This window comes from Rhinopithecus bieti, unplaced genomic scaffold (genome assembly GCF_001698545.2).
Source record: "Rhinopithecus bieti isolate Rb0 unplaced genomic scaffold, ASM169854v2 scaffold_33652, whole genome shotgun sequence".
Classification (NCBI taxonomy): domain Eukaryota; kingdom Metazoa; phylum Chordata; class Mammalia; order Primates; family Cercopithecidae; genus Rhinopithecus; species Rhinopithecus bieti.
The window spans coordinates 4,140,432-4,153,512 of NW_016814761.1; the positions used below are offsets into that span (position 1 = coordinate 4,140,432).

At 39.5% G+C, this 13,081-nt stretch overlaps 1 protein-coding gene across 22 annotated transcripts in view; it reads right to left on the minus strand.

Moving 5' to 3' along the window:
* EIF4G3 (eukaryotic translation initiation factor 4 gamma 3) overlaps positions 1 to 13,081 on the minus strand; it is a 268,928-nt gene that overhangs the window by 126,930 nt on the left and 128,917 nt on the right. For 20 of the 22 annotated variants that reach the window (XM_017852121.1, XM_017852123.1, XM_017852119.1 and 17 more), the window contains one exon: positions 9,141 to 9,980. In XM_017852121.1, coding sequence (XP_017707610.1) covers positions 9,141 to 9,980 — 840 coding nt within the window. Of the gene's footprint in view, positions 1 to 8,898; positions 9,046 to 9,140; positions 9,981 to 13,081 lie in introns of those variants that run through there. The other 2 variants (XR_001881497.1, XM_017852124.1) reach the window with 2 other exon arrangements.

Genomic DNA, 13,081 nt, shown 5'->3' on the forward strand with positions numbered 1-13,081 from the left:
TTGGTAGAGCAGTCAGAATATACATATTTCTCGATCAAGTCTGCCGTCTTACATGGTTATTGGTGCCCTAAAACAATTACAATAGTAACATCAAAGATCAGTGATCACAGATCACTATAACACATATAAAAATGAAAGGTCTGAAATACTGTGAGAATTACCAAAATGTGACAGAGACAGGAAGTGAGCACATGCTGTTGGAAAATGGCATTAACAGGTTTGCTCAACACAGAGTTGCCACAAACCTTCAATTGGTAAAAAAAAAACAGTATCAGTGAAAGCACAATAAAGAGAAGTGCAATAAAATGAGGTATGCCTGTATAGTCAGAAGACTCCTACTATATGGCACCTTTGAAATAATCTCCAGGCTTCTAGAACACTGGTGGATTACTGTAGCTGACGATGCAGAGGAATGAGAGGACATGGATACCAGAAGACCTTGTCGTAAAACTTGAGAAGCTTAGAGTTTATCTCGCAGGATATTTCCCCCAATCTTTCACAGCATCCTGAAGGGCTTAAAAAGATGTGAAAGAAGAGTGACAAAGCGAGATCTGTGTTTTGAAAAGATGATTTCGGCCACTTGGTGGAGAACAATTTCAAGTGGGGGCAAAACTGGGGCCAAGGAAATGACAAGCATCTACACATAAGTGCAGGGATAAGGTTGGGGAAGAAGGAAATAGAGAGGAGGAAACAAATGCCACAAATACATTAGATAAAAGCAGGGAACCGACTGGGAGCCGGTGTATAACACAGTTGTGGTGTATAAAACAGAGCCAGAATATAAAACAGTTCCATCAGCTGGGAGTGGTGGCTCACACCTGTAATCCCAGCACTTTGGGAGGCCGAGGCGGGCAGATCACAAGGTCAGGAGTTTGAGAACAGCCTGAACAACATGGTGAAACCCCATCTGTACTAAAAATACAAAAATTAGCCGGGCACATTGGCGCGCACCTGTAATTCCAGCTACTCGGGGCTGAGGGAGGAGAATCGTTTGAACCTGGGAGGCGGAAGGCTGTAGTGAGCTGAGATCGCACCACTGCACTCCAGCCTGGGCAACAGAGCGAGACTCCATTTTGGGAAAAAAACAAAACAAAACAAAACAAAACAGGGTACCTTGTGAAATTACTGGAAGGGAGAAAAGGGGATTCAAAAGGGAGATTCATCAATAGTGGCTTCAGGGTTTTAGTTTAATTAAAGCCAGTGCTATAACCTGAGATGAAAGAATAGGCTTAGAGGAACAGGGGACTGGTTTAGTATTGGATACACTGAATTTGAGATACTTTGAGATTTCCAAGTGGAGATATTTGTCAGATAACTGGAAATTTAAGATTGAAGTTTAGAGGAGGAGTTGGGACAGAGATAAAAATTTGGAAATCCTACTTTGGCCTCCCAAAATGTGGGGATTACAGGCATGAGCCACTACACCCAGCTGATGGAACTGTTTTATATTTTGACTGTTGTGATTACATGGCTTTCTGTGCTAGTCAAAACTCACAGAAATGAATGCTAGCTAACAAGGGTGAATTTTACTGCATATAAATGACACTCAACCTGGTTAACTTAAGAGAGAGAGAGAGAGACCAATAGTGGTAAAATGAGGCAAAAAGACTAGGAAGATAAACTTATGTCTACTGATGAACCTGCTGAGGAAGATTCAACTGGCATATGAGGAGCATAAATCAAACTATATGTTAGTTGAATAGTGAAAAGAATAGTAGAAGAAATGGTAGACTATTCTTAAACAGTTTGGGACAGAAGAAAATGATACCATTTAAGTGGCAGCTAAATGGATATGTGGGATTCAGAGAGTGTCTCTGGCATGAGAGACACATCAGCATGTTTACAGACAATAAGAAGGTGGTAGAGAGGCAGTGAACACATACGAGACTGTAAGAGACAGCTAAGAGAGCTTGATGAAGGTTTCAACATAGCCAGGTTTGTAAGGGGGCAGAAAGTTTAAAAAAGGCATACCCAGTGTCCTCAATGTTCTCAATGAAGAAGGAGACGAGGTCATGTGCTGCAGGTGAATAGCGCTGGGCAGAGTACAGGATTTTCAACAGAAAAATCATAACAATAATGGTTGGGATGGAAGTGGGAATTTGTAGTTGCACTCACAGCACTTAACAGTGGTGTGATCTTCTCCAATAGTGCTCTACCTACTGGAGTTTAATAGACAAAGCAGAGGCTATAGTGCTCATTCAAGGGTTTTCATAGGTATGTTTTTCAAAAGGAAAAACAGGAAAATCACAAATTTTGTAGAGGGTAGCTCAAATAATCCTCCTCTTCTTTGCTCAAATCTTACTTCCTACTGAGGCCTATGACTCTGATCATATTACTTAATTACTACAACCTGTTGCCCGTTGGCATTCCTCACCCTGTTTTATTATTTTTATAGCACTTAAAACTAATACATCACTAGGGCTGGGATCTTTATATTACTCATTCATAAATCTCAAGTGCATGGAACAATGACTGACACATAGTGGGCCTTCAGTAACTACTTTGGTTGAAACAGGTGGGCTTTCACGTTTCACTTTGAACTTAGGTCACAAGCATAAAGTATAACTGCTCAAATCCTGAGGTAACTTTGTATTGACACACCATATCTGAAAGATTAATAGAAACATGACATAAAGGAAGGGGTGGTAATTCTCCTGTGAGCCTGAGAAAGCTGATTTACCATTCTGAGTCTTATTTTTGTCACCAGCAAAACAGAAATAACTATATCCCAGGAATAACTGTTCAAATCACAAGAATAATGCTTGAAATGCCCGGGAAGGCCTTTGGAAACAGAAAATGTACAATAATTTTATTATGATTGCGACTAAATTACCAAGTATTTTAATACAGTAATAGAAAATGACAAAATATATTGAAGGAAATGTATTTTGGGCATTTTATGCATGAGTAGGGAAAATTACCTTTTTTCTTAATAAAGTCTTACTAAACTTATCTTCCTTATTTTGGCATACTTGTGCTTTTATTTTTTAATTCTAAATTTTTAAGGATACATAATAGTCATACATATTTGTGGGGTACATGTGATATTTAGATAAAAGCACATAATGTATAATGACCAAATCAGGGTTATTGGGGTATCCATCACCTCAAGTGTTTATCTTCCTTGTGTTAGGAACATGGAAAGTTATCTTTTCAAAGGCAATGAGGCAACTGTGTGCAAGGTAATGATGGATATTAGAGAAAGGGAAAACTTAACAGTAAAACTAGGTTTTCCTGAAGAGGTTTTCTTCAGACTGAGGGAGCACATCTCTAGGCTGGCTGAATTACCGTCTCTGGAAGCAGGTCAGTACAACAGTCCTTTGTGGCGGAGGAGGATTAGTTACTAAGTGTGGGGGAAAGGGAGTTACATTTTGAACAAAGTATATCTACTCAGGAAGATGTAGAACACGTTAATATCCAACGACTGAGACTTTGGGGCTCATGTTGAAAGACATGAACTACTGTAAAAAACGGGGAGATCTATCCCACATAGAAAGGCAAGGAGGAACTACGTAAGGGACTTGCTAGGAGGCTCGACTAACAGGTGTCTGGGCTCATTCTGCAGTATATGAAAGAATTTGACCAGCATCAGTGTTTTCCAAGGAATGCCTAAGAGTTTACTGGGGAGGGCAAAAAGAAAATAGGAATGGGATGGCAGAAACATACCTTTTAGGCAGCTCTGTTGGAAACAGTTTACCAACAAGGTGGAGAAAACCTTTATTTATCCCTAAGGATCACTCAGACTCAAGCCTCTGAAAACTGAAGCCAAGGGTCCTTGCTTTAAGGATCACTCTGCTGGTTTTGGTAGATGACAAAGAACCAGGAATGTGTAAGAGTCCTGTTCCCATGTTTCCAGAACACGTTTCTGTAGAAGCTAAATTATAAGGATGCACAGTAGTATAGTGTTTAGGCCAATGGGACACTCAAACCACTGGCGATCTACTTTTGGCCCCAGCAACTAAATCTTCCAGAGATATTTCAAATACGTTTTAGAATAGTAAGTAGAGCAAATATTAGAATAAATTTTATTATTTAAAGGATTAGTCATTTTTAGTTTAATCTAGGAAAACGGATAGACTTATACCTCTGGTTTTATGTTTGCTATGTTTATTTCTTTGAAAGTACTCTGAATACTCTCACAGTTGAGAAAAAAGCAAGCGCTGTTATTAAAATATTTTCATTGCACTGAAGTATGCTCCCTTTACAGTTCAGTAAGTCTAAACTAAAAGAGAAAGGGGCAACTTGATTGGCTACACAGATCAGTATTTTGTTAACATTACCAAAACATACAGTTGTATCTCCACTTGAGAAATAAACTTACCATCTTATGTCCTATAGAATCTGGAAACCCTCCTACATCCTTAGCTGCCCTTATGAGAATATGAGGTCAGTGGATGATGCCATCCTTACATTCCTAGGGGTATAGGAGGGTGTGCCAGTCTCTATAACCAAGGAATTTGTATCTTTAACACCCGTAAGAAAAGAGAGATCTTGGATCCCTGCAAAGTGGGAACTTGGAACTGAGATACTCACATAAAGCTCTGAGACTCCTAAATGGGTGACATGCTCAGTGAAAATATAGCTTAAAAAAGAGAGAGGGAATAAACCACTGAACCAACACAGTGATGATGAGAAAGCATGTTGTTTCAACTGGATGGAGAGAAGATTGCTGCTACCCTGAAAATTAGTATCCGTGCCATAGGGCATGGCTGTCCTTAGTTTGGGATAGAATTGTACCTCTAGGACATTAAATCCAGATTTAGTTCCAACAAACATTAAACCTAGATTTAGTTACAGCAAATGCTTTCCCCAAGACATGCAGCAGATAAAGTAAACACAAACTTGTTTTAGAATAACTTGCCATCAATCTACATCCAGGAAAATTTATCTGGGTAAGTTCATAAAACAAACTTACAAAATATACATTAAAAATATACTATGAGCAAGAGCCAAAAAAACAAAATAAACAGAAAATTAGAAATCTCCCTCTGCCTAAGAAAATTCAAATAATGGTTTTATATCTGATATAGATAAAATAATAAAATAAAAAAGTCATGATTCTTTTAAAAGGGGAAAGTTAATGTTACATACTATACATCACATACATTCCTAAAATTGTAGAAAACGAACTCCTAGATGATTAATGGGGAATGCTTTCCCACAAGTTCAAAACACTCCTTTTTCCCCCCACCAGATATACAGAATAAACAATAAAAATTCCCAAGACTTTAATAAATCATCCAAGTAATATCTAGTTTTATGCATTTAATTATTGAAGTGACGGAGATATTAAAAGTGTGGCCAATAGCTGAGGCTTTTTAGAGTACACTGAAGATATGTATACACCAAATTCTAATTTTACAGAGCTTGTTCTTCAGTCCGAAAACAACTGATGCTTTTTTTAGACGGGGTCTTGCTCAGTTGCCTAGGCTGGAGTGAAGTGGTGCAATCTCAGATCACTGCAGCTTCCGTCTGTCCCACCTCAGCCTCCAGAGTAGCTGGGATTATAGGCACACCAGCACACCAGGGTAATTTTTGTATTTTTAGTAGAGATGGGGTTTCACCATTTTGGCCAGGCTGGTCCCGAACTCCTGACCTCAGGTGATCCACCCTCCTTGGCCTCCCAAAGTGCTGGGATTACAGGCGTGAGCCACCACGCCTGGCCTCAACTGATGCATTTTTATTCATTCAGAAATATGATCTAGAATAGTTACAAGAAAATGTTTTGCAGCAGAACTAAAAGATACCATATCCCTTATGTTATGACTTTCCTGCTTTAACCGACTATCTCTATACTGATATAAATGTTATTTACGTATCAGGTTTCCGAAGCCAGCTTTGAGGTGTTTCATCCTCAAGCAGAGACAAGTAAAAACTATTCTCAAAAGTCACCACCAAAAGACTCATATGCAAACCAGACTGTTGTGGTGTTATGATTTATTAACTTCTCAAAGTAAACAGCTGTTATGATTTATTAACTTCTCAAAGTAAACAAGGTATAATAAGTGAATATTAAGTGAATAAGTACAAATAAATTGCAGTCATTAAGCATACGACTACGTCAGGTGGATATACTTAAAGACTGGAGGTAATTTTAATTTTCATTGTTAACTTCTGTGACAAAACCATTAAAAAATATTGAGACAGAAATGAATGGGTCAGAAATGCTTCTGAGGCTTTATAATTTAAAAACTACTGGCTGGGCGCGGTGGTTCATGCCTGTAATCCCAGCACTTTGGGAGGCTGAGGCGGGCTGATCACAAGGTCAGTAGTTCGAGACCAGCCTGACCAACATGGTGAAACCCCATCTCTACTAAAAATACAAAAATTAGCCAGGCATGGTGGTATACGCCTGTAATCCCAGCTACTCAGGAAGCTGAGGTACAACTGCTTGAACCTGGAAGCTGGAGGCTGCAGTGAGCCGAGATGGCGCCACTGCACTCTAGCCTGGGTGACAGAGCGAGACTCCATCTTAAAAAAAAAAAAAAAAAAAAAAGCTAGAGTTGCAGGGGTTCTTGAAGCTCATTTACTGTTGGATTTCAAAGACTATTAAGACTATTAAGATGTAAAAGGAAATTATAAAACTTATAGTTCCCTTAAACACATAGGTTAAAAAATCATGAGACTAGAAAAATGCCAAGAAACTTTACCTTCCAACATCACAAACCTCTATGTCACTCCAAGTCATGAAAACAACAGTTCTTTATTTTCTAGGTGCACTCTGGATTACCACTGAAGAATCTATACTCTTTGATTAAGGTGCTGGTGATCACAATACTAATATTGAGAGGATCTGCATTTCAAACAAATGTACCATGGTATGAACATTATTTAAACCAAAAGTCTGTTTGCCCATCCATCCCTGGGCACTGTCTTGCAATATCAGGCCATCTAAGTGGCAAACTGATTTTAAAAAAAGCATAAATGTCAGAAATGAGTGAAGTATGATTTTGATGCATGGTCTTTTCACTTTACACTTACTTCAATTCTGAGGTATGGTTTGTATTTTCAACTTATATTTCCTATGACTGTTTTGTTTTCTTTGTTTTACATTTTAAAACATTTTGTTCATTAGTTTCTCTCATTTTTGTAACTATCATATCACTGCAAATGAAAATGAACAATGAAGTGTCAAACAAATTACTGTTCTCCAACAAACAGGTGTTCTTTGGAGGGCACTGACCTATAGCCACACCAAAACCAAGGTTGTTTTCTTTTTTTTTTTTTTTTTGAGGTGGAGTCTCCATCTGTTGGCTGGAGTGCGGTGGCACGATCTCAGCTCACTGCAACCTCCGCCTCCCAGATTCAAGCAATTCTCCTGCCTCAGCCTCCCAAGTAGCTGGGAATACAGGCCCATACCACCACGTCTGGCTTTTTTTTTTGTATTTCAGTCGAGACGGGGTTTCACCGTGTTGCCCAGACTGGTCTCGAACTCCTGAGCTCAGGCAATCCACCCACCTCGGCCTCCCAAAGTGCAGGGATTACGGGCGTGATCCGCTACACCCAGCCCCAAGGTTGTTTTTCTAACTGACAAAACAAGGTCTAAGGTAATCTCTCCACCAAGGAAGAAGGTCCACTGTTTGTGATGGCACTATGAATACTGATGTCAATGGAAGACAGACAGTTGAAGAAACAGGTAATTTACAAAGACTTATGACAAATTTCTCACTGTTCTAATTGCCTTGCATTGTTTTCTTTTCTGCTGTGGCTCATGGTGTCCTACAAGATGTTCTACAGTTCCAAGAGGCTAGACACCTCTTACAGACACTGATGAGGAAATTGTCTCAAGAACTGAGCTGGGCAGGGCTGGGCGCGGTGGCTCAAGCCTGTAATCCCAGCACTTTGGGAGGCCGAGACGGGCGGATCACGAGGTCAGGAGATCGAGACCATCCTGGCTAATACGCTGAAACCCCGTCTCTACTAAAAAATACAAAAAAACTAGCTGGGCGACGAGGCGGGCGCCTGTATCCCAGCTACTCAGGAGGCTGAGACAGGAGAATGGCGTGAACCCGGGAGGCGGAGCTTGCAGTGAGCTGAGAGCCGGCCACAGCACTCCAGCCTGGGCGGCAGAGCAAGACTCCGTCTCAAAAAAAAAAGAACTGAGCTGGGCAGAAAAGCCACATCTAAAAGTAGGGATCAGTTTTGGGTTTGTCAAATGTCCTTATCACACACCTCAAAATAGACAAAATACTGAGAATGCTGGTGACCAAAACCTACTCACTGGATGTCAAGAATCAACTGCTGGAGGAGCACTCATCTATCAAAAGCCCAATTTACATATGCATTACTTAATCTGACAGGCATAAAGAAAGGAAATTATATAGCAAAGGACAATGTTGAAGAAGATAGGCTGTGCTGAATTGTTCAAAGCCAAAACTTCAATATTCCTAAGGGCTAACTTAGAATAGCTGATAAGCCTCAGATAACTTTTGATTAAACTTACAATAACCCAATGGTTAGTTCCTAAGGTCCCAGGTGATGCTACTTTAAAAAGAAATAATTTGAACTGGGAAGACTATAATAACTCCAAGGATATTACTGACCAGGTAAAACTGTACACAAAAAATAAAACTGTTTCAAAAGGCAAAGTGAGAGAACATTAAGCTTACCTGCAAGTGAATCAACAAGAGCATTATATTTTCAAAAATAGTTATAAACCTTTGATGTTCTGATTGCTATCTTCCTACATCCAAGATTTAAAAAGAGGTCATGCATAGAGGAGTTCCTTTAAGTTTAGGATTGACTGGGTTTTAAAATTCTAGGAAGACAGAATTAGGGACTATAGACCATCCTGGTTTTGTTTTCTAGCCCCAAAGCAGCAAAATTAAGCATTGAGAAACTGATTCATATGAATGAGGCAATAGCAACAACAACAACAATAAAACCCAACATGTTTCATGACATATACCTTGGAGGCATTTTGTATATTTGGAAATTCTCATTTGCATTTTTAGACAATGGAGTAACTCTTTTGCAGGTTGTACTAAAACACAAACACACCACTGAAGAAACCAGACTAGGAATTTCAGCATTCATTCGATGTTTCTGGAAGTCAAGGAAAGTAGCCAATTAAAAAATAACTCAAACACTGCCTCTTCTTCATGTTTAGCAAGCATGAGATTAATGGCAGAATGGCTTACCTGGGACAGGGCTCCTTCTTGAATTTAAGTTTTGAGAATCCAAAATCTCTTCTGTTTGCCCATCTGCTTCTACCTCTATTTTGTTTTGAATCTCTTTTGCATCTTCACTAAGGCAAGTTCTTATACTCTCCTCCTCCTCTAGGACTCTCTGGACTGTGATGGCAGCACTCGGAGAACTAACAGTAGTGGCGGCAGCAGGAACAATGACTGGAGTGGGAGGAGGAGAAGCTGGAGGAGTTGGAGGAGTTGGAGGAAAGGAAGGAACTGTGGAAGGGGTGATGGGAGTTGGGATACACTCCAGTTTCATTTCTTCTGGGGGATTTTCAAGAATCTCCAATTCAAGAGTCAATGGCAATACTTCCTGTTTTACTATTTCCACAGTGCTCTCCGTGGCTGGTAATTTTTCACTAACTCCATTTATTTCATTAATTAGGGTGGTACTAGAAATCAGTGGAATATCATTAGGTGCTACACTACAGGGTTTCTTGCATATATCACCATCATTTTCATTTGTTGGTAAAGGGTCTGATGTTTCTGTGCAAGATGTGAGGCTGGGTACAGGAACTGTGTCTTCTCTTGAGGATGAGAGTTCACATCTGTCATCTATAGCAGTGGTGAGTATTGGTTGGCTACTGAGAGCAGAAGAGGTGGGGGAAGCAACTGTACTTCGAGCAATAGAGGAAACAGTGGTAGGTGATGGAGGCAGAGGAAGCGCTGCTATGGATACTACTGCAGTAGTTTCAGGTGTCTGGCCTTCTTGTTCTTTCTTCTCTCCACTGAGGACTAGCCTAAGGACTGGGGAAGGAGACTTTAACACTGGATCTGGTTTTGGCTTCTCCTCTGGGGAAGAAAAAAATAAGTTTTAAGAATAATTCTTGGATCAGAGACTATATATTGCCTTGGGCCAATTCTTTCAATCTCTTACCCTAAATTACAGGCAGCAGAATAGAGACCAATATATTAGACTTATTCTGGTGTGCCAAAAACATTGTCTCTTTTTTTCTTTCTTTCTTTTTTTTTTACTTAAACCTACTATTTATTTGGTATCCAATACATAAAGTCTGTTTTGGAGTAAGAGAAGGAATCTATTCACCAAATAGTTATATCAAGAATACAACTGAAAAGTTCATCAAAACTGAGGCTAAACCATTCTTGGTTTTGGAGTGAGGCTTTTCTTTAAGGTAGGAAAACCTTAATTCCTACCATCTCTTGTTCCCTAAAAAAATTTTTTTCCAGAGATATATTATAGTGGCAGAACAGTACAATGGCAAACAATTAAAAATTAAATTATTATAAAGGGACTGATGTTACTTTTATTCCATATATTTTGTATTTAGGGAGGTAATTTTATTTTAAAAGCATTACTTGTATAAAATTCAAGATAAAGCATCACATTTAATAAAATTTATTATCAGTGAAATCAAACTATTCTCAGTAACTGATAAAAATCAGTTTATAAATTAATTTACCCTTCAATTCTCAAAGGAAGTATATAACCAGAAATAATGTAAGGTATAAAAATGGAAATTGCTGGGCTTGGTGGCACATGCCTGTAATCCCAACTACTCAAAAGGCTGAGGTGGGAGGATCGCTTGAGCCCAGGAGATTGAGGCTGCAGTGAGCTACAAATGCATCACTGCACTCCAGCCTGGGTGACCGAACGAGATCCCATCTCTAGACAAAATAAAAATAACAAAATTTATCTTGTGTCTTGACATGTAAAACAATTAATTAAGGCGAAAACAAAGTTAATACACAAATAAATCCACTGAAAAAGAAAACTTAATATACATATAGTATGAAAGTACTAGTATTTCATAGTGTGAAATAGTTTGATATACAAAAATGCATCTGTGTATATATAGAGAGAAGGAGACAGAGAGAGAAAGAAACTGGTCATCATCATGAGGGTACCAGAAAAATACAAGGAACAATAATTAACAATAATTTCCACATTTTTATTAATAAATTCCAGGTAAATTGATACGTGATTCATCCCTGAGTGGAGGAAACCAAAGGAGATTTACACTGGCTTCCAGCCTTGTGCTTCCTTAGCACAATAAACAGGCTCCATGGAAAAACATATACTCATGAGTATGTTTATCAAATGACAACAAAAGATTCAAGCACTACTAAAAGACAACCTAAAATGAGACTTTACTTTTTCCAACAGAATTTTTTTATGCATCAATGAAAGTGAGTCTTTACAATAAATTGCAATTATGTGAATTATGACTGTTTGTCAGATAAACAGGTAGTAAATACTATCATTAAGATATTATTAATTCATTCACTGTAATGATAGTTATTAGCCTTAAACTATACTTTTATTTATAGGCACAGAAGCTAGTGCTTCTAAAATTGGACTTTTCTTAGTTACTGTAGTGATGAGATAGAATCAATAAGCTCTCATTGCCAAATCCCTCAGACTAAGTTGACAGGGCAACAGACAAAAGTATTTCAGGAAAACGTGTTTATTTTGTGTGTGCGTGTGTGTGTGTGTGCACGTGTGCATGTGTGTGTACATTCTAGATGGAACACGCCATACATAATACATAAATACAAACATGTATTTATCAAAATATCTTTGATGAAAATAATTTCCAGCTCACTGGAGTAACTGCTAAATAAGTCACCCAGATTACATAATGCCACTGTGAAAGCTTATCAGAATAACACCCTTTATGACCACTGACTGAAACCTAGATGCAGTAAATTTCAAAATAGGGCAGGGTGTGATGGCTCATGTCTGTAATCTTAGCACTTTAGGAGGCTGAGACGGGAGGATCTCTTGAGCCTAGGAATTTGCGATAAGCCTCGGCAACATAGCAAGACCTTGCGTCTACAAAAAATAAAAAGATTAGCCAGGTGAGGTGGCGCAGACCTGTAGACCCAGCTACTCGGGAGGCCAAGATGGAAGGATCATTTGAGCCCAGGAGGATGAGGCTGCAGTAAGCTGTGATCATGCCACTGCACTCCAACCTGGGCAATAGAGCAAGATGTGTCTCAAAATGAAAAAGGGAAAGGAAAAGTGGGGGGAAGGGGAGAATGGGAGTGGGAGAGAGGGAGCGGGAGGGGGAGGGAGGGGAGAGGGAGGGATGGGGGAGAGAGGGAGAGAGATTCTCACATTAATATCTAATAAGAGTATGGTCATTCAATTATTAATGTTGGGAAACAATTTCTGAATAGTAAAAAATCAAACAAAAGTAGACCTTTACAACTGATAAACTTCTAATACACCTCTTCAGAAAAATCTAGTATTGAAAAAATTAGGCCAGGCACCGGTGAGCTCCATGCCTGTAAATCCCAGCACGTTTGGGAGGCCAAGGGGGAGATCACTTGAGCCCCAGGAGGTCTCGAACTGTAAGACTCATTTCTACAAGCTGGGCATGGTGGTAATGTATTCATGGTCCCAGGTACTCAGGAGAGCCAAGGCAAGGTAAGAAGACCACCTGGAGCCCGTGAGGTTGAGGCTGCAGTGAGCTGTCATCACACAACTGTAACTTCAGTCTGGGTGATACAGTAGAGGGAGACTCTATCTCAAACCAAACCAAAACAAAAAAATTATGAGTTTCTTCCATTCTAAATAAAAATCCTTTTAACCCACTAAAGATTAAACGCTTTCATACCAGAAAGCTGAAAAAACAGTAGAGCTACAATTAACAAAAAAAAGCCAAAACAAACACATTATTTTATCCTCCCTAAAAGACTTCCTACTATAAAGAGTTTGGCCGCCCCGGGGCGCGGTGGCTCAAGCCTGTAAATCCCAGCAGCTTGGGAGGGCCGAGACCCGGGCCCGAATCACGAGGTCAGGAGATCGAGAGCATCCCTGGCTAACACTGAAAACCCCGTCTCTACCTAAAAAAAAAAAAAAAAAAAAAAAAAACCTAGGCCGGGCGTCGGTGATCGGGCGCCTGTAGTCGCCAGCTACTCGGGAGGCC